At 35.8% G+C, this 26,904-nt stretch overlaps 1 protein-coding gene across 2 annotated transcripts; it reads right to left on the bottom strand.

Moving 5' to 3' along the window:
• Positions 1-1,977: 1,977 nt before the first annotated feature.
• Positions 1,978-25,417, bottom strand: LOC306853258 (integrator complex subunit 10). Of its 2 annotated transcripts, XM_079390528.1 has the most exons (18): positions 25,106-25,369; positions 17,408-17,475; positions 17,216-17,319; positions 16,086-16,225; positions 15,549-15,630; positions 15,291-15,431; positions 14,296-14,467; positions 13,423-13,592; positions 11,143-11,273; positions 10,889-11,042; positions 9,558-9,640; positions 8,201-8,353; positions 8,012-8,120; positions 6,697-6,776; positions 6,456-6,618; positions 5,392-5,485; positions 3,677-3,745; positions 1,979-2,513 (listed from the first exon to the last, which is right to left on the bottom strand). In XM_079390528.1, exons 1-18 carry the CDS (start codon positions 25,232-25,234, stop codon positions 2,357-2,359), a joined length of 2,199 nt encoding a protein of 732 aa, XP_079246654.1. In that variant the 5' UTR covers positions 25,235-25,369; the 3' UTR covers positions 1,979-2,356. The 2 variants fall into 2 exon arrangements, with proteins under 2 accessions (XP_079246655.1, XP_079246654.1); XM_079390529.1 differs by lacking the exon at positions 3,677-3,745 and having other exon boundaries at positions 1,978-2,513; positions 25,106-25,417.
• Positions 25,418-26,904: the final 1,487 nt, after the last annotated feature.

Below are 26,904 nucleotides of genomic sequence, written 5' to 3'. Positions count from 1 at the left end.
CTACCTTCATCCTTCACGTCAGGAGCACGCCGTCGCCTGGTGCTTTAAAATACACAAGATTCTTTGATAAAACACCTAAAGCTCAAAAACATGGTTGCTTAGTCACACACATTTTAGAGAGCCTTGGATAGTGTTTGTAATGGTTAACAGCATTAACTGCGTCTGAGGCAAATAAAGTGCTTATTACAGTTTCTCACAGCAACATTATCAGTCCTGCGGAAAAATACAGGCTGCACGCTAAAGTTTGTTCAAAGATTGCTATCTCTTATGAAAGATAAAGTGCTAAGCATGTTATCTACCGGTGTTTCCATAACTCTAAAGGATCGTTTAGATTCTCAGCAGAAAGAAAGAGCAACCAAATCATCTGCCGGTCAAATATGGTACTGCTTACTCTGCCAAAACCAGTCAAACTAAGCAAATTTTTAAGCAATGATTTTTGTTAAACATCCTATTTTGACGTGACCCTGGACCATAAAACCAGTCATAAGGGTCAGTTTTCTGAAATTGAGATTTCTACATCATCTGGAAGCTGAATAAATAAGCTTTCCATTGATGTATGGTTTGTTATGATAGGACAATATTTGTCTGAGATACAACTATTTGAAAATCTGGAATCTGAGGGAGCAAAAAAATCTAAATATTGAGAAAATCTCCTTTAAAGTTGTTCAAATGAAGTTCTTAGCAATGCATATTACTAATCAAAAATGTAATTAATACTTTTAATTAATAAATACTGTCATGGAACATGATCTTTACTTAATATCCTAATGATTTTTGGCATAAAAGAAAAATGGATTATTTTGACCCATACAATATATTTGCTACAATACGGCTATTGCTACAAATATACCTGTGCTACTGATGACTGCTTTTGTGCTGCATGGTCACATATTAATATATATAATTATAAATCAGATGTGTTAGAGTTAGGCTATACAATACTTATTCAAAACAAAATAAAACATGTAGCAACCGCTTATTGTGACATGAATGGCTTCTATGATTGAGAAACTTTAAAAAACTTGCAACAAAGTCAAGTATTACTTCATATGAGGCTCCATCTCTGAGAGTAAATAACCTGGTCACTATCAGTAAATGACTGAAGTTTGGGGAAGTGAAACATCTATAAAAGCAGAAGTTGAGTAACATTATTTAAATGTGATCTACAATGTGATCTATCTATCTGTGTGTCCATCCATCTCTCTGTCTGTGTATCTATCCAATCTGATGCCAATAGGAGCATTTGGTTATAGAGTATCCTGAACCAAAATACATGTGATCAGTTAAAAACAATGCAGGTAACAGGAAAACAGTCCAGAATATTTTTAAAAGATAATTTACATGCTAATTAAACAGGAGTTTTAAATATACAACTGATGTACAGTAAATTCAAATGCCAACATTGCCATATTCACCATATTATACCATAACATTTAATAACTTTCACTCTGTAAAGTCTTTTGATTTACAGTAAAAGTTGTCCAAATTTCCCAAAAGCATTCATTTGCATTTATTGAATTTTATTTCAGCAAATTTAAAAATACTCCTATGCAACCACAATGCAAACTAATGCTAGAGACTTGAGTAAAAGTGAAAACTGACAAGCTAAAAATGCGGTCGACTTAAAACAGGAAATGAAATCAAGTGTGTTTTCTCCTTCAGAAAGATGAAGCCGTCAGGCTGGTGGCTGCTGTCTGTTTATGTCATGTGTTTCTACCTGTCTCTCATCCTGGCCATTAAGCGGATCATAGTGAATTACTCATCTCAGAACCTGTCCTCGGTTCCTGAGGAAAATTCAGAAATTTAAGGACTTGGAGTAAAAAAGGTTGAGCCACTGTTGTAAAGTTATTAATTGCAAAGATTTGTATCGAGCACTGCAAAAGTACCAATCCTTGAAATTAAAAACCATAAATGAGACAAAAGACAAGACCTTAAGGAAGTAATGCATAAACTGAAAAAGGGTAGAGAATGACAATTAAATTCCATATTCTACTAGAGAACAAATGTTTTATTTATTACGAGCTGCTAGCACAAGATTAAATTACACAATAACACAGTCTAGTTAATTCATGAAGTATTTTACAACAATACAATGTGAACATATTGCATTTGCTTTAACAGTGAATTCTGCATTTTACAGACAAATAAGAAAATGCTGAATATTTTTGAATGTTTGTTCATTAATACCTAAAATAAAACCATGACCTAAATGAGATCTGCTTGATGACTGGTGCATCGTGACTCTGAACATGTCTGAAGCTTCATATTTGATGCAAAAAAGTTTGAGAAGTCATTTAAAAAATGTCTGAAAAGTAACAAAACTGGACTGATCCATAGGTTAAAGGTCAGAGGTCGCTCAGGGTAATGACTGGACGAGGATGATCTTTTCGTTAATGCAGAAGCGGTGGAGCACCGTGAGCAGGTTTTCTCCGCACCGCGACACCTGACGCTCCATCGCCAGCCGAAAATCCTCCTTCACGCCTTTGGTGATTCCTCGAGTCACGGTGTGATGTCTATGAAAACAGACACACGGCGTGTGAGAACAACATTGAGCTGATACAGGTCACAAAATACAGAAAGAACCGAGTACTGAACGTGAACTTTATGCAGAACCCAAACAAGAAACAAAACCATTTCGAAACAGCAGTTTCTCCACATTCAGACTGATATAAGAGCAACGCTCTTCCAATCAAACACTGAACACACACACACACACACACACACACACACACACACACAAATATTATGGCAGAAAATACACATAATGGTGAAGCTCACAAAGAAAGGTCTGGCTCATATTGCATCCCAAATTCAATAAATAAATAAATAAAATAAAGTAAAATACAAATAAAGATTCATAATTGTAAAGAAAAACTCAATAAATTAAAATAAAAAAGTAAAATAAAATAAAATTTGTAATTATAAATAAATATTTTTTGTATTCAAGAAAACAGACTATTTTGGATGATGGCACTTTTTCTGTTTGTTTGTTTTGTTTTGGGCATAGTACAATTTCTAAATAAATCTGTAATGTGAAAAAAATATATACATTTATAAATAAATCAACATTTGTTTCAATTTTGTTTTCAATTTCAATTAGTAAATTTGTAAAAACGAACTTGAATGCAATGTAAGTCGCTTTGGATAAAAGCGTCTGCTAAATGCATAAATGTAAATGTGATTTAAAACAAGCAGACATTAGTACAATTAGATGAGTAAATACATTGTGTATACTTGCACTTGTTCTTCACTATTTAAAATCTTTTTTTTACATTTCAATAAAGAGAATGAGACATTTTCCACATTTTCATTACTGTAAATGTGATTTTTGCAACAACAAAAAAAAGCCAATTTTATCTACGCAAAATATAATTTTGATTCCCAGGTGCGATACAACTCAGACATTTCTTGACATCACCTGTGAGATTCACTCATGAATGTAAAACGCTGCAATTCAATGAAAACTACAGACACAATGTAATATAAAACAAACAAAAAATATTATTTGAAGACGTCACAACATCTTGCGCAAAACACAACGGAAAAGGAGCCGTATGAGAACAGGAACGATCTTGCAAAATGAAAATGCTTGAGCGGAATGAAGAGAAATAATAGGAAGAGAATGTGAACACATGATCAGGCTGGGAGGAGTCTGGGAGGGTTGGGGGCGGGGTACCTGTCAGCCTTCTGAGCCCCTGGAAGCAGCAGGGTGTTTAACTCCACCCCCAGGGCGGGGCTGGGGTTCCTACGGACAGCAAACACTCATAAACGCACCACCAGCACTACGACAGCATGATCACAGCTGATTTACTCCCACAACCTACAAACAGCCCATCAAGAGCTAGCGGCACATCCTAAAACTACCATTAAAAAGCTTAAAATAACATTTTTCCCACTCGATTTTTCATCTAAAATCCCATTGTGACAAAACACAGTCATTTTCTACTGATTTGCAATGTAAAGCTCTTGCTTTATATCAATGCAGACATGAATGTAATTTTTTTTAGATAATTTATATTTATAAGTGCACTCTTAAAAATAAAGGTTTCTAAAATAAGTTTTTGCAGTGATGCCACAGAAGAAGGGTCATTCCGGGTCAAATCAACCAAATTCCAGAAACTTGCCTGTCTTAATTTTTTCTTGAGAAAGACAAACATAAACAGTGCTAAAAGCCAAAATATTAAACTTAATGGATGTATATTTACTGAGTAATCCACTATTTCATAGAGGAGGACTAACATGAGACTCAGAGCCAAATTACAGCGGGTTAAAAATGACTTTAGAAAGATTGAATCATCATCATTTTATTTTTATACAGAGATTAGTAGGTCTAATAGTAAAATCTGTTGACTTTAGCAATCTTTGTTGTATTATATGCCAGTGGTGACCGTTCAAAAATGGGAAAAAGCACTTGCTCCAAAGTTTGCATGCCTGTAACTCAAGAAGTATTAAAGATATCTTAATATCCTTTCAGATTCTGGTTCTTAACAAACTTGTCTTTTAGCATCTTCATTTTTAAGGCCCTATATGGTTCAATCCCAGATATATGGGGATCTAAATGTGCCACAAAACATACCTGTCTGAGTGGCATAAATATACTTTTGTTGTTGAAAGTTTGCATGTCTGTAACTCTAGAAGTATTAAAGATATCTTAATATCCTTTCAGATTCTGGTTCTTGATAAACCTTTCTTTAGTAATCTTTATTTTTAAGGCCCTGTATAGTTTAATCCAAATTGCTGAATTTTTTCCATTTTCAGTGGTCGAAAACCAAATGTGGGTCACTTTGCATACAGCTGATATTTATATTTTAAGAAGAATGTCTCAAGAACAAACTAATTTAAGTACTTCTTTCACCGTGGACCATTTTTGGTTCCCAGTTGTTAAAACCATTTTTTTCTTAGTGTAAAGAACATTTTTATAATCTCAAGTAACTTTTTAAACTATAAAGAACCTTTAGTGGTTTTATGGATGATAAAGGCTCTTAATGGAACCATCAATGCCAATAAAAAACCTTTACTTTTAAGTCTTTTATTGGTTCATTATGATCTAGCTCTGTTGTTCATCCAATATTTTTAAAACTATGTTCTCGATTCTCAACCCTAAACAGACCTGAACTTGCAAGTTGCAACCCGTTTAAAACCCCACACAATGTCAGACAAAGACCAGAAAATAAATAAAAAAGCAGCTTGAGGACATCAGCACTAAAGCAGGGTAAAGAAAACACGCTACTCAAACCGCCTTCTTCCTGTCTCGCTGTTGGTCTTAACCGCAGCCTTTGTCCAAAACAAAAGGAGAAAGGAAACAGGAAGGAGGGAGAGACCTTTGATGATCACTTCTCATCATCATCTCCAGTTCCATTGGCTGATGTGTGTGATGTGGGCGGGACTTACTTGATGAGCATCCCCTGATTGGGCAGCAGCTCCAGCTGGACCCGCCCTCCTTCTGTCGTGCGAAGGTAAGCAAACTCTTCTAACATGTCAATGTCTCAGAGAGAAAGCTGGTCAAGGACAGATATTCATAAAAATACACTCATTCTGAATTATGATTAGAATTAGTGTCTGATTAAAAGGGTTTGACCATGTTAAACATTTTAATTGGTCCTGCAATGTGAAAAATTAACTCTATAAAGCTACTGCATCAGGTTTTTGTCCATATAACCATCAATGTCTGCCCCAAATTGCATAGTTTCGCTCAGTTCAGTCTTTTTTCCTATTATTTTCAATACATCAGGTATCATATTCTCACTATATCAGACTATATGAGCCATACAAGCCTGATGGATGAAATATGACGAAATATAAAACATATGTTATGTATATGTTCAATGAACTCATAAAATAGATTTTACTGACTTATTTCATATGCCAGGTTTTCTAGGATTAATTTTTAGTAGTCTATAAATTAATATGGGATCATAAAATCTGTATATATTAGACACAAATTAGAATAGGTATCATTTTACTTAAAGCCTTTATGTATAATGCATTATAAAGGGTTATTAGAGGCTATAATGCATAATAATGAATCCTATTGTGCGTTGTAATACATGATGTATTGTCATAAATAATTATAACCAAATTTAAAATGCATAGTGTAACAATGAATGAGAACAGCTTTCCTGTAGCTCAAATAGTAGAGCATGGCGCTAGCAACGCCAAGGTCATGGGTTCGATTCCCAGGGAAAGCAAGAGCTGATAAAATGTAAAAAAAAACCTGTAACTTGAATGCAATGTAAGTCGCTTTGCGTCTGCTAAATGCATAAATGTAAATGTAAATTGATAAGCGTTATAATGTATTAACTGTGGTTACAATTATTCTTTAGATTGTACCATGCATTATAAGGCATAATTAATGCATTAAAACTACTTTTATTATGCTTTATACATAAAGGCTTGAAGTAAAGGTTTTAGATGAATCAATTGGAGGACTGGCCGAGCTCTCTTCTGAAGGATACTGGTGACGTAGTTGAAGAAGTTCTCGTATTGGAAGCTGCCCTGCTGGCAGATCTTATCCACCGCCTTCAGGAAGAGATTCTCACCCTGCGGCCAATCATACTGCAGGAGAACGACCACATGACCCAGAGCCAGGTCGTCTCTGTTGTCTGTGAAGGCCCTCAGCTTAGAAACAGAGGAGACGAGTTAAAAACCGAATCTGAGCTGTGAGTTTTGAGAGGGTGAATGGTTCAGATCCTGTACCTTAAAACAGGCCAACATGAGCTGAAGACAGAACGGAAGGATGGATTTACTGGTGCAGGGGACGAGCCTCAGATCGTTACCTAGCAACAGAGGAGAGAGATCTTCCTATTATGGCAAAAACCTGGCTCATGAATATTAATTAGATGACATGTGCTGCCGGTTTTAGAGTGACATTTAAAATTCTAAAGTTTTGAACTTTTCAAAAAGTGCCATTCAAAAGTTTTTAGACAAAGTTTTTTTTTTTTTAGCCCAAACAAAGTCTTCAGAGTAAAAAGTAATTTTTCAGCTATTTAAAAAAAAAAAAAAAAAAAAGATAATTTTTTTTTTTTAGTTACTTTAGTACTTCAAGTTGAACAATTAAGATGAGAAATACTATATTGGTAACTTAGAAAAAAAAAGGTTTTTATATTTTATTTTAGTTCTGTTAACATTTGATTTCAAGTAACAAAAATGTTTTTAATGGTTGTAATTTATGTTCAGTTTTACCTCTTAACTATAACAACCCTGAATGTTCCTGCATATGGGAAAAAGGTTAACACTTCACCACAAGGATTCATTTGTTAACTACACTAGTAAATATAAACAATGAACAACACTTCTACATCAGTTGTTAATATTACTTAATGTTAATTTTAACATTTATTAATACATTTTTAAAATCAAAAGTTGTATCTGTTAACATTAGTTAAGTCACTCTGAACTAACATGAACGATGAAGAACTGCATTTTTTATTAACTAACATTAACAAAGACTAATATATGCTCTAAAAATATAGAGTTTGTTCATGTCATCAAATGTTAATAAATGGGACCATTTTTAATTTTGGTACTCAAAAGTGTCACAACAAATATAACTTATTAATAACTATTAAGTTACAAACAATGAAAAACAATAAATAAATATATATATATTTTTTTTTTTATTTTTTTATTAATAAATAATATATATAAATATGACAGATTTTTAAGAACATCAGTTCTGATCATAGCCACCAAAAATGCATACATTTTCTAGATTTTTACCGTCTTGAATAAGTCAATGATTAGCAATAATATTGGGTGGAAAATAGTAAAAAATTTAAAAATAGCAAACATTTCGAAGCCCTGCCAACAGAATGAAAGCCTATTAACAGAGAATGCATGATCATATGCTTTAATGGCACTGAGATTAAATATCGCCACGATATTAAGGTCCACAGTGTAACATCTAATTAAGGTATGCTCTAAGTATTTACAGAAAAGAAATGAAAAAGGGTTAATAAAATAAAAAAGTATTGTAGTAAAACAGTGGTTTATGTATGTGCTATAGACGCACCTTTCCTGGTTTTGCTGCGGGGTTTGCGCTGCTCCTCGCTGCTCTTCACCGCTTCATGATTCTGGGGTATTAGACCAGAGACCACCTCCAGAAGCTTCTCACATGCCATCTGACAAAACACAGCGTGAACACGATGAGATGCGCTAAACACAGCAGGTCTAATGTAGTGTGTGTGTGTGAGTGTGTTACCCTGTACTCTCCCAGTGCGTAGTGACAGGAGGCCTGCTGTATGATCGCCCGCTGCGTCTCTAGACTCGAGGAGCTGGAGAGAGAGCTCTGGTTCTGGTTCTGCTGGAGCGACGACATCAGACCCAGACTGGACAGAGCCTTCCGGTACTGACCCTGAACAACACACAGACGGGTAAAGACTGAACACAGCAGCAATAACTGCTGCAAATAAAACTATTGAAAACATTTTTGTCAATTGAAATAAAGCTGGAATAAAATAAAAATTAATATTAGAGGAAAAACTTAAACTAAAGGAAAATGAGAGAATTTTACTTTGCCAACAGACTAAAATAGGTTTAAGTCAAATCTCTAAAATTAGTAACTGGGAATGAACAAAAACTAAATTATATATTTTTTATAAATAAATAAATAAATATATATATATATATATTTATTTTTTTAAATTTATTTAAATATATTTATAAATATAAAACAAACAAACAATAATTTAATCTAAAAAGTAATATTTAAAAAAATATATATAATAATAATAAATGACAAAGTCTCATAACAAAAGTACCAAAAAATGCTAATTTAAAATGTTAATAAAAACATCAAATTTATACAAATAATACTAAAATACCACTGCTATGGAGACACTGACATATTAAAATTATATTCTGATATATTTTAACTTGATTTCATGGAACTGTTGTTAACTAAATCTAAAAGTATTAAAAATATTTAAATAAAGCTGACATGAAATACAAATAAATTTTAGATGGAAAACTTATCAAGAAATTAGAAATGTTGCCTTGCAGTTAACTGAAATAAATTTAGGTTGAAGTAATAAAATTACTAACAGGAAATAAATAAAAGCACATTACAGAATTACAAAAAATTGAATTAAACAATTAAAACGAATACAAATGTCCAAAATGAAATTAACAGCATATTCAAAATATTAATAAAAACTATAATTGTAATGCTATGGTGCCACTAAAATAATTATACTGTGATAAATTATTATATTCTAAAACTGACTTCTGGTCACGGATGATAATTGGTCAATATATTTGCTTTTGTTTGTCGTTTCAATCCTGGTGTGAAGAGGTCTTTACAGAAAAAAATTAATAAATAAATAAATATTCAGACTCCGTCTGATTCACTGAAGAACCATTCAGATTGATTTGTGAATCAGTTTGACCGAACAGAACTGACTTGCTCACGGATCAGATGTCACTTTGATTTGTGAGCATCAGTCTGGTGAAAATCTTTAACTAGAAACAGGTATATTTACAGTTATGACTTTATATATGACCTATATTATCAATCGATCAAGTCCAAAAAAAATCAGTAAATTAAACTCATATCATACCTGATAAATGATCGTATCTGTAAGGAAAATGCGAAACCACATCCACATCTCAGTTTTCCACCCTGAGCAGATCTTGACGAACTCTGGAATAAAACAGTAACACAGGAGTTAATTTACACTTTAAAACTCATAACCTGTAGAATCTACAGACAGTTGTACAGAGAGACAGACAGAGACATACAGAGACAGACAGAGACATACAGACAGACGGACAGACGGACGGACAGACGGACAGATGAACAGACAGACAGACAGTTGTACAGACAGACAGAGACAGACGGACGGACGGACGGACAGACAGACAGACGGACAGACAGATGTACAGACAGACAGAGACAGACGGACGGACAGACAGATGTACAGACAGACCGAGACAGACGGACAGTCAGTTGTGCAGACAGACAGACAGACAGTTGGATGGATGGACGGACGGACAGACAGACAGACAGACAGACAGACAGACAGACAGACAGACAGACAGACAGACAGACAGACAGACAGACAGACAGACAGACAGACAGACGGACAGACGGACAGACAGATGTACAGACAGACAGACAGACAGTTGTACAGACAGACAGAGACAGACGGACGGATGGATGGACGGACGGACAGACAGACAGACAGACAGACGGACAGACAGACAGTCAGTTGTGCAGACAGATAGACAGTCAGTTGTGCAGACAGACAGACAGACGGACGGACAGTCAGTTGTACAGACAGACAGACAGACGGACGGACAGACAGACAGACAGTCAGTTGTACAGACAGACAGACAAATAGTTGTACAGACAGACAGGGACGGACGGACAGACAGACAGAGACAGACGGACGGACAGACAGACACAGTTGTACAGACAGACAGAGACAGACGGACAGACAGACAGTCAGTTGTGCAGACAGACAGTTGTACAGACAGACAGACAGACGGACAGACAGACAGACAGTTGTACAGATAGACAGAGACATACAGACGGACGGACAGACAGACAAGCAGAGACAGATGGACGGACAAACAGACAGACAGACAGAGACAGACGGACGGACAGACAGTCAGTTGTACAGACAGACAGACAGACAAGCAGAGACAGATGGACGGACAAACAGACAGACAGACAGAGACAGACGGACGGACAGACAGTCAGTTGTACAGACAGACAGAGACATACAGACGGACAGACAGACAGACAAGCAGAGACAGACGGACGGACAGACAGACAGACGTACAGACAGACAGACAGAGACAGACGGACGGACAGACAGTTGTACAGATAGACAGACAGAGACAGACGGACAGACAGACAGACAGACAGACAGTGAGTTGTACAGACCCGTCTCCAGGCTCTGGTGTGAGTGCAGCAGGTCCCAGCTCTCTCTGGCCGTACGGAAGTGCTCTAAAGTCTCGGCCCAACCCAGCATCTCTGCTTTATTCACCACAATGTGTCGCCCTCTGCCTTTGGCCAACATGTCCTCATCATCAGAGCTCTACACACACACACACACACACACACACACAGAGCAGTCATGTTCACCACATGCATTTGCATATGCTAATGTTGTAATAATAATAGCACATGAGCCTGACCATGGTTTTCTCCCGTCCGTCGGCCAGCTTGCGTTTCTTGTGTGCGTGTTTTCGCTCCACTTCTACATCAGTGTAAACACTGGAGAGATCCTCCAGCAGAACCCACGGACACGAGCTCAGAGACGCGTGACCTGACAACACACACAAACACAAGTTATTTGTGTTATAAAACTTAAAGGGGTCATATGATGCGATTTCAAGTTTTCCTTTCTCTTTGGAGTGTTACAAGGTGTTCATGCATGTATAAGATCCCTGAAGTTGCAAAGACTAAAGTCTCAAACACAAAGAGATATTCTTTATAAAAGTTAATACTCTGCCACGCCCCCCTAAAACGTCTCATTCAAACACGCCTTCACATGTCTACGTCACGATGTGGGAAGATCTGCAAAACACCTTTTACGGAGGATTATTTCCTGAAACTGGAAGAGTAGCCTACAATGCTGGTTTGCTCAAAGGCTGTTTCTATAAAGTGGGGCAATTCCAACTTTGCAAAGACAGTCTGGTGCTTCTGATTCACAGCCTGTAAGTACTTTTTGTTTATTAAAGAATTGGCCACTGACGATTCAAACACGAGTTTTAAGCAGTGTAGAGTAGCGCTTGTTGTTTGTCATTTCTCCGATCACAACTGACCGTAAAAACACAATATAAGTCCTTATAATCAGTTATTCTGTCCCCACTGGATGCAACAAATGCCTTGTTTATAATGGGTTTATTGTTTTTGTGTCGTCTCGCCAGGAAAGGCCATCACAATACGGTGAGGGGGCGTAACATTTGTGTCACACGCTTGAGGGATTCGGCCAATCACAATGCACTGGAGAGCTGGCCAATCAGAGCAGGCCGTGCTTCTCAGAACGATGAGCTTTGTAAAAATTGGCGTGTTTCAGAAAGAGGAGCAACAATAATGTACAGTATGTGGAAAATAATGTGTTTTTGAACCTTAAACCGCATAAACACATTACACCAAATACACAAAATAATGTTCTTTTTAGCAACATCATATGACCCCTTTAAACGAATTAATAAAGAAATGTCACTATAATACTATTGAACAGAAAAGTATTTCATACTAAAAATCTTTTTCTTATTTGTATAATATTAATAATAATATAAATATAATATTTTATTTTATATAACAACAGTTATACAGCTTTTATAAAACCATAGAACTTTTATTTTGGCAGAAAACTTTGCATGGAAACTTATTTTGTGAAACGCTTCTCTTTTGTTTTTAACAAATTTTCATTACAAACTTGGAAAGATGATTAGCACGTTGCATTTTCATCATTTAATAAATTTTCGGCCCTAGTGTCATGGTTTTAGTGCATATTAAGAGGCCATTTTGAAGTAAAAACTGTATTTCAAGATATTCGTTTTGCGCTCTATCTAGCGGTTTTTTAATATAATGGTGAATGTGCCGTTAACAGTGCTGCATGCATTTATTTTGTAAAAGAACACACAGAAAATGTCTAAATCAAGAGATATTACTAAAATATCATATACGTCTCTGCTACCACAGTAAGGCAAAAAACAGCTAAACATTTGGGAAAAATGTACATTATCATCTGAAAGTAGATGCACTTTATAAGTGTTACATGTTAATACGGTAATACATTTACTTTTCCTCCTTTAAATAAAATTTTTTTATTTAATTTATATAAATGTATATTAAATAATGAAGTACTAAAATTACTAACAGGATATAAACAAAAACTAAAACTAAAGCTGAAATAAAGATCATTTAATTTAAATACACTTTGGTTGAGGAGAGACCCCTTCATGTGATTGTAAAGCGTTTTGGGTGTAGAGCAATAAACAAAGTGCTATATAAATCCCTCATTCATTGCTTCATTCATTAAATAGTAAACTCACTTTGATAAGATTCCATGTTTCTTCTCCTCCTTTAAATAAATTTAATTCATTTTAAGTAAATGAATATTAAATAAGGATGATATTGCAACAAAATTTTACAAAAAATAGATGCCTGTCAATCACTTTGTGTCCAGATTTGTTTATTAAAATGGGGACGTTGCATAGACTTTAATTGTGTTTATATACAGCTAGATATAAATACTGTGACCTAACAGTAATACAATAATAAAATAAAAATACAAATTACAAATAATACAAAAATAAAACACTTTTTAGTTTTTTAGTTTACAAATGAGGATGTCACCAAAAGGATATTTTGGGAGATTTTGTCAGATTATTTCACTTCTGTGTACAAATATAGTTAAATAGACACACACACACACACACACACACACAGACGTGTGAACTGACCCTGGAAGAGTGACGGCTGCACGGCAGAGACGTAGTGAAATGCGCTGTGAAACAGAACAAGTGTGCAGCAGGTGACGATCTGAGCACAGCAGCGAGCAAAACCTTCACCGTCCGTGGCAGACATGTACCGACACAACTCTGAAACACGCTGCAAGAGCTCCGAGTACGACCTACAACACACACAGAGTGAGAGCTGATCGTACGTATCAGTCATTAAAGAGATAGTTCACCCAAAAATGAAAATTCTGCCATTAATTACTCACCCTCATGTCGTTCTAAACCCATAAGACCTTTGTTCAACTTCAGAACACAAATTAAGATATTAAGAAATCCGAGAGCTTTGTGACCCTCCATAGACAGCAATGCAACTGAAATCTTCCCAGGTCCAGAAATGTAGCAAGGACATTGTTAAAATAATCCATGTGACATCAGAGGCTCAACTGTAATTTCACAAAGCTACGAAAATACTTTGTTACTTTATTTTGTGCGCAAAGAAAACAAAAATATTGACTCTATACCACAATTCTTCTCCCCCTCATTTTGTGTGCTGTGGCACGCCGCTATTATGGAAAAAGTATGAGGAGGCATTATTTTTGTTTTTTCTGTGCACAAAAAGTATTCTTGTAGATTCACGTCACATGGACTGCTTTACTGTTGTCCTTCCTATGTTTCTGGACCTTGACCGTGTTAGGATCCTTGCTGTCTATGGAGGGTCAGAGAGCTCTCGGATTTCATCAAAAAGATCTTAATTTGTGTTCCAAAGATGAACTAAGGTCTTAAGGGTTTGGAACGACATGAGGGTGAGTAATTAATGACATAATTTTAATTTTGGGGTGAACTATCCCTTTAAGATGCTGTTTCTCAGATGCTCACCGGCTTGCTTTTTCTCCCTGCCAATCACAGAGCGAGCCGACCACGCCCACCATCTCCAGCAGCCTATCCCACGGCTCCGTCACCACCGACGACTTCTCCGACAGCCCGTCAATCACATACCGCTGACTCCGCCCCCGGCCCGGAGACTTGAGCCCGCCCACTTCCTGAGAGCCTGAGGAATCACACACCATTACCATCAGAATAACAACACTACGGTCTGCTGCAGAGCTGCTTCACAGCTCAAACTCCATTGGTTTCATAAGTGATCAATTTTGGAACACTGTTATTTTCCTGTTTATTATGGTAAAGCTGCTTTGAAACAATCTGTATTATATGGAAGTTTCTTCCACCACTGGATGAAAAAATGTAAACAATATAAAACATTATAAAATGTAACAAATTATATAATGTAATTTTTTTTTTTTTTTAATTCTGAGAAAAAAAGTCAAAATTGTGAGATATACAGTCTGACTTTTTTCTTGCAATTTTGAGTTTACATCTTGTATTTCATTTTTTTTTTTTTTGCTAAAATAGGCAACTGCGACTTTTTCGCTCACAAATATGACTTTTTTTCCTCTCAATTCTGACATTTACATCTTAGAACTATGAGGAAAAAGTCAGAATTGTGAGAGAAAAAGCCTCAATTAGTTGTAATTGTTTTATTTTATTTCCCTCAAAAAGTAAATTATAAAAAATGTAGTTGCTAATGTAAATGCAAATGTAGTTGCTAATCTCACAATTCTGACGAGAAAAAAGTCACAATTACCTTTTTTAATTTTTTTATCCAGTGGCAGAAACAAGCTTTCATAGTCTTGTTTAAAAACACTATATATATATATATATATTATACAAAACATATGTATAGTGGGCACAATATGCACATTTTCGGATTGCATGAAATAATCAAATGACTTACTATTGCTAAAATTCACCCAAAATTCATAGTTTAATTGCAAAAAAACAAAAAAAAAACAAATAAGATTTAATAATAATACCCTGCATCTGTGCGTCCGCTGCCGGCTCCCGCGTGACGTAGCATATGTAAAACTCTGCTGCTTTGTGCATGTATTTATACAGCAGACTGACAGGAAGACACATCTCTGGATTATTCAGGATCAGCGGCAGAACGTCACACACTGAAAGAGACGAAAACAGAAAATCAGATCAACAACAAATACAGGATTCTCACACTTTGCTCAAGGAGAAAGCATATAAAACAAAAATAAAACAATAAAGAGATGATGAATTTGTACCGAAAAGCTTCCTGAAGCAGTTGACAGGCGTGTCCAGATTCTCTACAGTCTCCGCCTCCAATAACGACTCTCCTAAACTGACCTGAGAGAGAGGTCAAGGGTCAGAGGTCAAGCTGGGTTGAAAAAAATGATTATTTCTCAAAGATTATGTGATGACCCATAAATAAAATTTTAATTTGTATTATTAGTGTGCACTTTCATTGCGTAAACATGTGACAGTCTATTAACAAGTTTATTGATGTAGATTTCATACAATACATATATGAAATATTTAATATGCATTTCATAGAATGCTAATTTAAAGTGCTTTATATAAAAATGATTTTAAAAGAATAATAAAATAATCATAACATGCATAAGAAACTAATAATAAACAGACATGCATAAAAACCCAAATGCATCTTTTTTGAATCACACAGTGACTGAATTCTGCATTATTTTATGTGATATTTTTGATAATTATTTTTATTTTCATTTCAGGGTGCCTTTGAAAAATAAAATAAAATAAGAGTGTGTGTGTGAGATGATTTGACTCACTCCATGCTGAACGACAGACTCCGGGAATCTCTTGAGCAGCAGCAGCAACATCTCTGCTTTCTCCAGTGTGTTAAAACACTGTTCTGTGGCCTTCAGGAGCATCTTACACTGAACCGGACCTGGAAGAGTCTCAAAAACACCTGAACACACACACACACACACACACACACACACACACGATTACTGAAGGAAATACAACCGTCACATACATGTGATTCAACTACAGTACAGCAGCTAATAAACAAATGATTAACTAAAAATAAACAATTAAGAACGAAATCAAATATAAATTAGACAGAATAAAAAAAACTAAGTTGAAGCAAAAAAAAAAAAAAAAAAAGAGCTGGAGATTAATAAAAACTCAAACTGAACTAAATCTAAAACTATTAAAAAATATTTGTTAACTGAAATAAAGCTGAACTGAAATAAAAGAAAATATAAATTTAAACTATTAAAACGTATTTGTTAAATAAAATAAGGCACAAATAAAATTAAATAAAATATAACTAATAGAAGATGAAAAACAAAGTGAAAATTATTGGCAACAAGCTAAAAGAAGTTTAAGATGAATCAGTAAAATTAACTGGAAATGGATAAAAACTAAAACTAAAAACATTTTGTTAACTGAAATGAAGCTGAAAAGAAATAAAAAATGAAATAATTAAACTTAATGAAATTTAGAAATGTTGCCTTGTCAAATAAATAAGTTGGAAATAAATAAAAAATAAAACTGAAATGAAAATATATTAAACCTAAATAGTAATATAAAAAAAACCTAAACATAATATAAATGACAAAAACATATTAAACAATTACTAAAAATGTAACCAAAATAAAAAAACAATGAATTCAAAATATTAACAAAAAACCTAAAACATTTGAAAATAATACTTAACACTGACTGTCAGATTTAACTAAATTTTTTAATGAAAATATATAAATGAATATATAAATGTTTTTAAATTCTAAAGCCATGTGAATAAAGTCTTTTTAATTTTTTCACACTACTTGAGTGCCTTGGATTTATAGCATTTTAATAAAATTAAATCCTTTCAAAATATTACTAAACACTCTAATATTCCGAACTAATACTAAATAACACTGACACACAGTTGATGTGGGTCACACACCTTTGAGAAACGGAGCGTGTTTGTCCTGGCAGTCGTTTCGTAGCGCAGCAGTGATCACTGCGATCTCACGCCAGACCACCGGCTGCTCGGGGAAATTCACGAATCTGTGCATCAGGAAACATTAATGAAGAACATTAAACGAGGGCCGTCACGTGCAGCGAACGCATCCAGAGTGAATGCAGTGTGACTCACATGTCATACAGGAGTCTGCCGGCGGAGGCCGTCCTCTCTGCGTTACGCTCGATACTGTACATCTCATACTGCACACACAAGCAGAACACACACATCAGACACTAAACCAACACACACGATCCACAGAACTAATGACCACAGACCTGTGCATGATGCATATGCACACTGATTAATGCACATTTATCAGAATCAGGAAGAGTTTTATTGCTTGTAATTTCCCTGGTCACATGAAGCTTCCACTGCATCAATACAAATACAAGACATATAATACTAGAATACTAGACAAAGTGGAGGCCTTTTCTCTAAAGTAACATGCATTGCATTCAAGATAAACATTATATCAGTTCATGCACCGTCTGTAGAAGTGTTCAGAAAAATAAAAATAGTGTAAAGAAAAATAAATAAGAAGAATATGATTAAGCAATTTCGATTTAAATTAATAAATAGAAATGTAAATAAAATAAAATGTATAGAAAAAAACATAAAAATCTAAATAAATAACAAAACATATCATTAAGAAAGTATTTAGAAAAAGACAAATACTAAAATATGATTAAACAATATAAAATAAATTTAAATAAATAAATAAACTGAGTAAAATAATATAAATGTTTAAAATTAAATTTTTTTTTAGAAAAAAACTAAATACAAATATGATTAAATTTGATTAAAAAAAAAAATACATATAAATCTGAAAAGTTAAACAGTAAAAATACATTGATAAATAAATTAACTTTATTTATTTTATTAAATAATTTATTTATTATTTATTAAATTAATTAATAAATCTAACATCAAAGAAAACAAATATTCTCCAAATAATATTTTACATAGGCCTATATTTATCATATTAATCACAGTACAATTTGAGTCTTTATACATGAAAACAAACAATAAATGATGCACTAAAGCTATACCCCCGGTGTCAAAGACCAGGCTTAAGTCCAGTCCCAGACTAAAATGTAAGTCTGAGCGGTTTCAACTTAAATAAATTGCATTAACTGATCTTAAAACATGTCAGCGCCTCTGTTTTGTCTCAAGATGCACACGAGTAATGTTTTTTCTAAGGCATGTTTATAAAAATTACTTAAATGTCCTAATTGAACTATGGCCTAATCCTGGTTTAGTCTAAACTCTGTGTGTGAAACCAGGCCATAGTCTTTTTATTTTCAAGATAGAGGTCTCTTGCATGATCCAAATTAAATGGTGAAATTTAATGAATTATAGGTGTATTTTTAATTTTGAATGATCATATTTGGGAGTCAGTGGCATCAGAATGAAAGAAACCCACTGTATTAGAGTCCTGACTGATATGCAGTGGGTTTAAAATCATTATGTTTATTGCTGTGTGTCAGAATAGAGTATAATATTGTTGTGTTGTCACCTGTGTGTTGAAGTCTGAGGGATAGAGCTGCATTAGCGTTATTTCTGTGTCAGAATAGAGTATAATATTGTTGTGTTGTCACCTGTGTGTTGAAGTCTGAGGGATAGAGCTGCATTAGCGTTATTTCTGTGTCAGAATAGAGTATAATATTGTTGTTTTGTCACCTGTGTGTTGAAGTCTGTGGGATAGAGCTGCATTAGCGTTATTTCTGTGTCAGAATAGAGTATAATATTGTTGTGTTGTCACCTGTGTGTTGAAGTCTGTGGGATAGAGCTGCGTTAGCGTTGTTTCTGTGTCAGAATAGAGTATAATATTGTTGTTTTGTCACCTGTGTGTTGAAGTCTGAGGGATAGAGCTGCGTTAGCGTTATTTCTGTGTCAGAATAGAGTATAATATTGTTGTTTTGTCACCTGTATGTTGAAGTCTGCGGGATAGAGCTGCATTAGCGTTATTTCTGTGTCAGAATAGAGTATAATATTGTTGTTTTGTCACCTGTGTGTTGAAGTCTGCGGGATAGAGCTGCGTTAGCGTTATTTCTGTGTCAGAATAGAGTATAATATTGTTGTGTTGTCACCTGTGTGTTGAAGTCTGTGGGATAGAGCTGCGTTAGCGTTATTTCTGTGTCAGAATAGAGTATAATATTGTTGTGTTGTCACCTGTATGTTGAAGTCTGCGGGATAGAGCTGCGTTAGCGTTATTTCTGTGTCAGAATAGAGTATAATATTGTTGTTTTGTCACCTGTGTGTTGAAGTCTGTGGGATAGAGCTGCGTTAGCGTTATTTCTGTGTCAGAATAGAGTATAATATTGTTGTGTTGTCACCTGTGTGTTGAAGTCTGTGGGATAGAGCTGCGTTAGCGTTATTTCTGTGTCAGAATAGAGTATAATATTGTTGTGTTGTCACCTGTATGTTGAAGTCTGCGGGATAGAGCTGCGTTAGCGTTATTTCTGTGTCAGAATAGAGTATAATATTGTTGTTTTGTCACCTGTGTGTTGAAGTCTGAGGGATAGAGCTGCGTTAGCGTTATTTCTGTGTCAGAATAGAGTATAATATTGTTGTTTTGTCACCTGTATGTTGAAGTCTGTGGGATAGAGCTGCGTTAGCGTTATTTCTGTGTCAGAATAGAGTATAATATTGTTGTTTTGTCACCTGTGTGTTGAAGTCTGAGGGATAGAGCTGCGTTAGCGTTATTTCTGTGTCAGAATAGAGTATAATATTGTTGTTTTGTCACCTGTATGTTGAAGTCTGCGGGATAGAGCTGCATTAGCGTTATTTCTGTGTCAGAATAGAGTATAATATTGTTGTGTTGTCACCTGTGTGTTGAAGTCTGCGGGATAGAGCTGCGTTAGCGTTATTTCTGTGTCAGAATAGAGTATAATATTGTTGTGTTGTCACCTGTGTGTTGAAGTCTGTGGGATAGAGCTGCGTTAGCGTTATTTCTGTGTCAGAATAGAGTATAATATTGTTGTGTTGTCACCTGTATGTTGAAGTCTGCGGGATAGAGCTGCATTAGAGTTATTTCTGTGTCAGAATAGAGTATAATATTGTTGTTTTGTCACCTGTGTGTTGAAGTCTGCGGGATAGAGCTGCATTAGAGTTATTTCTGTGTCAGAATAGAGTATAATATTGTTGTTTTGTCACCTGTGTGTTGAAGTCTGAGGGATAGAGCTGCGTTAGCGTTATTTCTGTGTCAGAATAGAGTATAATATTGTTGTGTTGTCACCTGTATGTTGAAGTCTGCGGGATAGAGCTGCGTTAGTGTTATTTCTGTGTCAGAATAGAGTATAATATTGTTGTTTTGTCACCTGTGTGTTGAAGTCTGCGGGATAGAGCTGCGTTAGCGTTATTTCTGTGTCAGAATAGAGTATAATATTGTTGTGTTGTCACCTGTATGTTGAAGTCTGCGGGATAGAGCTGCGTTAGCGTTATTTCTGTGTCAGAATAGAGTATAATATTGTTGTTTTGTCACCTGTGTGTTGAAGTCTGCGGGATAGAGCTGCGTTAGCGTTATTTCTGTGTCAGAATAGAGTATAATATTGTTGTTTTGTCACCTGTATGTTGAAGTCTGCGGGATAGAGCTGCGTTAGCGTTATTTCTGTGTCAGAATAGAGTATAATATTGTTGTTTTGTCACCTGTATGTTGAAGTCTGCGGGATAGAGCTGCATTAGTGTTATTTCTGTGTCAGAATAGAGTATAATATTGTTGTTTTGTCACCTGTATGTTGAAGTCTGCGGGATAGAGCTGCGTTAGCGTTATTTCTGTGTCAGAATAGAGTATAATATTGTTGTTTTGTCACCTGTGTGTTGAAGTCTGTGGGATAGAGCTGCATTAGCGTTATTTCTGTGTCAGAATAGAGTATAATATTGTTGTTTTGTCACCTGTGTGTTGAAGTCTGAGGGATAGAGCTGCGTTAGCGTTGTTTCTGTGTCAGAATAGAGTATAATATTGTTGTTTTGTCACCTGTGTGTTGAAGTCTGTGGGATAGAGCTGCATTAGCGTTATTTCTGTGTCAGAATAGAGTATAATATTGTTGTTTTGTCACCTGTATGTTGAAGTCTGTGGGATAGAGCTGCGTTAGCGTTATTTCTGTGTCAGAATAGAGTATAATATTGTTGTGTTGTCACCTGTGTGTTGAAGTCTGTGGGATAGAGCTGCGTTAGTGTTATTTCTGTGTCAGAATAGAGTATAATATTGTTGTGTTGTCACCTGTGTGTTGAAGTCTGCGGGATAGAGCTGCGTTAGCGTTATTTCTGTGTCAGAATAGAGTATAATATTGTTGTGTTGTCACCTGTGTGTTGAAGTCTGCGGGATAGAGCTGCGTTAGCGTTATTTCTGTGTCAGAATAGAGTATAATATTGTTGTTTTGTCACCTGTGTGTTGAAGTCTGTGGGATAGAGCTGCATTAGCGTTATTTCTGTGTCAGAATAGAGTATAATATTGTTGTGTTGTCACCTGTGTGTTGAAGTCTGAGGGATAGAGCTGCATTAGCGTTATTTCTGTGTCAGAATAGAGTATAATATTGTTGTTTTGTCACCTGTATGTTGAAGTCTGCGGGATAGAGCTGCGTTAGCGTTATTTCTGTGTCAGAATAGAGTATAATATTGTTGTTTTGTCACCTGTGTGTTGAAGTCTGAGGGATAGAGCTGCATTAGCGTTATTTCTGTGTCAGAATAGAGTATAATATTGTTGTGTTGTCACCTGTGTGTTGAAGTCTGTGGGATAGAGCTGCATTAGCGTTATTTCTGTGTCAGAATAGAGTATAATATTGTTGTTTTGTCACCTGTGTGTTGAAGTCTGTGGGATAGAGCTGCATTAGCGTTATTTCTGTGTCAGAATAGAGTATAATATTGTTGTTTTGTCACCTGTATGTTGAAGTCTGCGGGATAGAGCTGCATTAGCGTTATTTCTGTGTCAGAATAGAGTATAATATTGTTGTTTTGTCACCTGTGTGTTGAAGTCTGCGGGATAGAGCTGCATTAGCGTTATTTCTGTGTCAGAATAGAGTATAATATTGTTGTGTTGTCACCTGTATGTTGAAGTCTGCGGGATAGAGCTGCATTAGAGTTATTTCTGTGTCAGAATAGAGTATAATATTGTTGTTTTGTCACCTGTGTGTTGAAGTCTGCGGGATAGAGCTGCATTAGAGTTATTTCTGTGTCAGAATAGAGTATAATATTGTTGTTTTGTCACCTGTGTGTTGAAGTCTGCGGGATAGAGCTGCGTTAGCGTTATTTCTGTGTCAGAATAGAGTATAATATTGTTGTTTTGTCACCTGTGTGTTGAAGTCTGCGGGATAGAGCTGCATTAGAGTTATTTCTGTGTCAGAATAGAGTATAATATTGTTGTTTTGTCACCTGTGTGTTGAAGTCTGCGGGATAGAGCTGCATTAGAGTTATTTCTGTGTCAGAATAGAGTATAATATTGTTGTTTTGTCACCTGTGTGTTGAAGTCTGCGGGATAGAGCTGCATTAGCGTTATTTCTGTGTCAGAATAGAGTATAATATTGTTGTTTTGTCACCTGTGTGTTGAAGTCTGCGGGATAGAGCTGCATTAGTGTTATTTCTGTGTCAGAATAGAGTATAATATTGTTGTTTTGTCACCTGTGTGTTGAAGTCTGCGGGATAGAGCTGCGTTAGCGTTATTTCTGTGTCAGAATAGAGTATAATATTGTTGTGTTGTCACCTGTGTGTTGAAGTCTGAGGGATAGAGCTGCATTAGAGTTATTTCTGTGTCAGAATAGAGTATAATATTGTTGTTTTGTCACCTGTGTGTTGAAGTCTGCGGGATAGAGCTGCATTAGCGTTATTTCTGTGTCAGAATAGAGTATAATATTGTTGTTTTGTCACCTGTGTGTTGAAGTCTGCGTGATAGAGCTGCGTTAGCGTTATTTCTGTGTCAGAATAGAGTATAATATTGTTGTTTTGTCACCTGTGTGTTGAAGTCTGCGGGATAGAGCTGCATTAGAGTTATTTCTGTGTCAGAATAGAGTATAATATTGTTGTTTTGTCACCTGTGTGTTGAAGTCTGCGGGATAGAGCTGCATTAGAGTTATTTCTGTGTCAGAATAGAGTATAATATTGTTGTTTTGTCACCTGTGTGTTGAAGTCTGCGGGATAGAGCTGCGTTAGCGTTATTTCTGTGTCAGAATAGAGTATAATATTGTTGTTTTGTCACCTGTGTGTTGAAGTCTGCGGGATAGAGCTGCGTTAGCGTTATTTCTGTGTCAGAATAGAGTATAATATTGTTGTTTTGTCACCTGTGTGTTGAAGTCTGCGGGATAGAGCTGCATTAGCGTTATTTCTGTGTCAGAATAGAGTATAATATTGTTGTTTTGTCACCTGTGTGTTGAAGTCTACGGGATAGAGCTGCATTAGCGTTATTTCTGTGTCAGAATAGAGTATAATATTGTTGTTTTGTCACCTGTGTGTTGAAGTCTGCGGGATAGAGCTGCATTAGCGTTATTTCTGTGTCAGAATAGAGTATAATATTGTTGTTTTGTCACCTGTGTGTTGAAGTCTGCGGGATAGAGCTGCATTAGTGTTATTTCTGTGTCAGAATAGAGTATAATATTGTTGTTTTGTCACCTGTGTGTTGAAGTCTGTGGGATAGAGCTGCATTAGCGTTATTTCTGTGTCAGAATAGAGTATAATATTGTTGTTTTGTCACCTGTGTGTTGAAGTCTGTGGGATAGAGCTGCATTAACGTTATTTCTGTGTCAGAATAGAGTATAATATTGTTGTTTTGTCACCTGTATGTTGAAGTCTGCGGGATAGAGCTGCTTTAGCGTTATTTCTGTGTCAGAATAGAGTATAATATTGTTGTTTTGTCACCTGTGTGTTGAAGTCTGAGGGATAGAGCTGCATTAGAGTTATTTCTGTGTCAGAATAGAGTATAATATTGTTGTGTTGTCACCTGTGTGTTGAAGTCTGAGGGATAGAGCTGCATTAGAGTTATTTCTGTGTCAGAATAGAGTATAATATTGTTGTTTTGTCACCTGTGTGTTGAAGTCTGCGGGATAGAGCTGCGTTAGCGTTATTTCTGTGTCAGAATAGAGTATAATATTGTTGTTTTGTCACCTGTGTGTTGAAGTCTACGGGATAGAGCTGCATTAGCGTTATTTCTGTGTCAGAATAGAGTATAATATTGTTGTTTTGTCACCTGTGTGTTGAAGTCTGCGGGATAGAGCTGCATTAGCGTTATTTCTGTGTCAGAATAGAGTATAATATTGTTGTTTTGTCACCTGTGTGTTGAAGTCTACGGGATAGAGCTGCATTAGCGTTATTTCTGTGTCAGAATAGAGTATAATATTGTTGTTTTGTCACCTGTGTGTTGAAGTCTGTGGGATAGAGCTGCATTAACGTTATTTCTGTGTCAGAATAGAGTATAATATTGTTGTTTTGTCACCTGTATGTTGAAGTCTGCGGGATAGAGCTGCTTTAGCGTTATTTCTGTGTCAGAATAGAGTATAATATTGTTGTTTTGTCACCTGTGTGTTGAAGTCTGAGGGATAGAGCTGCGTTAGCGTTATTTCTGTGTCAGAATAGAGTATAATATTGTTGTTTTGTCACCTGTGAGTTGAAGTCTGTGGGATAGAGCTGCGTTAGAGTTATTTCTGTGTCAGAATAGAGTATAATATTGTTGTTTTGTCACCTGTGTGTTGAAGTCTGTGGGATAGAGCTGCGTTAGCGTTATTTCTGTGTCAGAATAGAGTATAATATTGTTGTTTTGTCACCTGTGTGTTGAAGTCTGCGGGATAGAGCTGCATTAACGTTATTTCTGTGTCAGAATAGAGTATAATATTGTTGTTTTGTCACCTGTATGTTGAAGTCTGCGGGATAGAGTGTGCGCGCGGTGATCAGCCAGGCTTTAGCTGCATACGGGTCCTGCGGCACGAGCTCCCGCGCGCGCTTCACCAGGAACTCACAGTCGCCCTGGGCCGACATCTGCTCCCGTTAACGGCTGTCAAATAAAAACAAACCCTTCAGATGTTCAGAGACTAAAGCACAGACTGAAAAACACCGGGACGATCATCGAGAGGTGAACTTCCGCCTGGAAGCTGATGATACTTTCAAAATAAAAGTCTCTCTTCCGACATCAATCATCCTATCGACTCCATACAGATGATCAAAAACATTAACAAACACGCTCCCAAACTTATTAAATACTTAAAAATACTTAATGCATACTGAGTACAAACTGGAAAAGAGAATTCTGGAAAAAATAATTCAGGAATTCTCAGGCAAATTCAATACAAATTTGAGCAATTAAATCTAATGTTTTGCCAATGTTCCCATAAAGTTATGAAAACATTATTTCTAAGTGTTCTCTGAACTTTAAAAATGTCAATTTTTTAAAATGCTTTAAAAATCTCGAATGTTAGAGAAAAAGTTAGAGGACGTAGTTTTTTGATAACATTAAGATAATATTTTACACGTGTTCTGGAACAAGTAGGCCTAGTAAGCGGTAATGTTTGAATACATAAGATGACCGTCCAACTAAAACATTTCAGAAAACGCTCCATGATGTAGGCTATGACCTAAATAACATTTGGAGAACATTATTGAATGACTAGTTCACATATTTTCATGAATTTTGGTAACCAAATTGCTGGTAGCCATTGACTTTTCTTTAGTTTTTGTGCCTTGACAATGAAAGTCAGTGGCTACCAGGTGAGTAAATGATGGCAGAATTGTTATTTGTGGGTGAGCTATCCCTTTAGAGCCCAGATAACTTTGAACAATGTTCTATTAATGTTACTGAAGGAACGTTTGTTTGTCACTTTGAGAGAACCTTGCCACAATGTTATGAGAACTTTCCCTGTCAGCTGGGTGTATTTTTACCTTCAGTAATGAATATTAACATTGAATATGAGCCATATTGATTCAACAGCAGCAGAGGCTTAATTTAGAATTGCCTTATAAAAACAAGACTATTTGCTTCAATTCCGATATCGATTCACTGACGGATTCACCAGACCGATTCAATAATGAACTATTAATTTAAAGAATCCACTCACACAAGTAATTTGTTGCTAAATCGCAGATTGTGCTGTATGCTGTACCGTAGGTTTGTTTTTCCACTATATGTGAGCAGTGCAGGAAACACTTGGCCACACATATGGTGTGAGAGATGTATGCCAATCAATAAAGTTGTTAAGTGAGTAAACAGCTTCTCTTTCATGGCATGAACGCACCACCCTTCTCACACTTTCTGCTATCCACTTCCAGTCTGAAAACCACCGATGTCACAGCTTCAGTTTCAGCAACTGAAAAGATGATGTTCACAAGAAGATATATTTACATTATATCTAATACTTGTTCCTAGTGTTATATCTAGAACAGTTTCGATGTAACCTAAGTGCAACTGAAATATATACTATGCCTGGTGCGGGTGGGAAAAATGCGATGCCAATTTTATTTGTATGCATATATTTGTATGCAAGGCACCTGGTGGAATCATTTTGGTCTGTTGCGTCATCCGTTTTATTTGAAGTTTTGTAGTTTGGGTTTTATGGTTTTACACTGATCGCTGGTAGCATGCATGTTTGCATCTGTTTTGTGGTTAGTAATGCTTATGCTGCTCTGCACTTCTGCTTTTCTACAGTGATGGAAAT

Source organism: Barbus barbus (genome assembly GCF_936440315.1).
Source record: "Barbus barbus genome assembly, chromosome: 33".
NCBI classification, from domain to species: domain Eukaryota; kingdom Metazoa; phylum Chordata; class Actinopteri; order Cypriniformes; family Cyprinidae; genus Barbus; species Barbus barbus.
This window is presented reverse-complemented; position numbering and strand designations above follow the sequence as displayed.

Bases quoted from the DNA above. Each gene is read 5' to 3' on its own strand.
- LOC306853258 (XM_079390528.1), bottom strand. From the start codon at position 25,234: ATGTCGGCCCAGGGCGACTGTGAGTTCCTGGTGAAGCGCGCGCGGGAG. The intron at 16,226-17,215 runs GTGTGTGACCCA...GTGTGTGTTCAG, and splicing joins ACACGCTCCGTTTCTCAAAG to GTGTTTTTGAGACTCTTCCA. The intron at 6,777-8,011 runs GTGCGTCTATAG...CTCTGTTGCTAG, and splicing joins CCGCAGCAAAACCAGGAAAG to GTAACGATCTGAGGCTCGTC.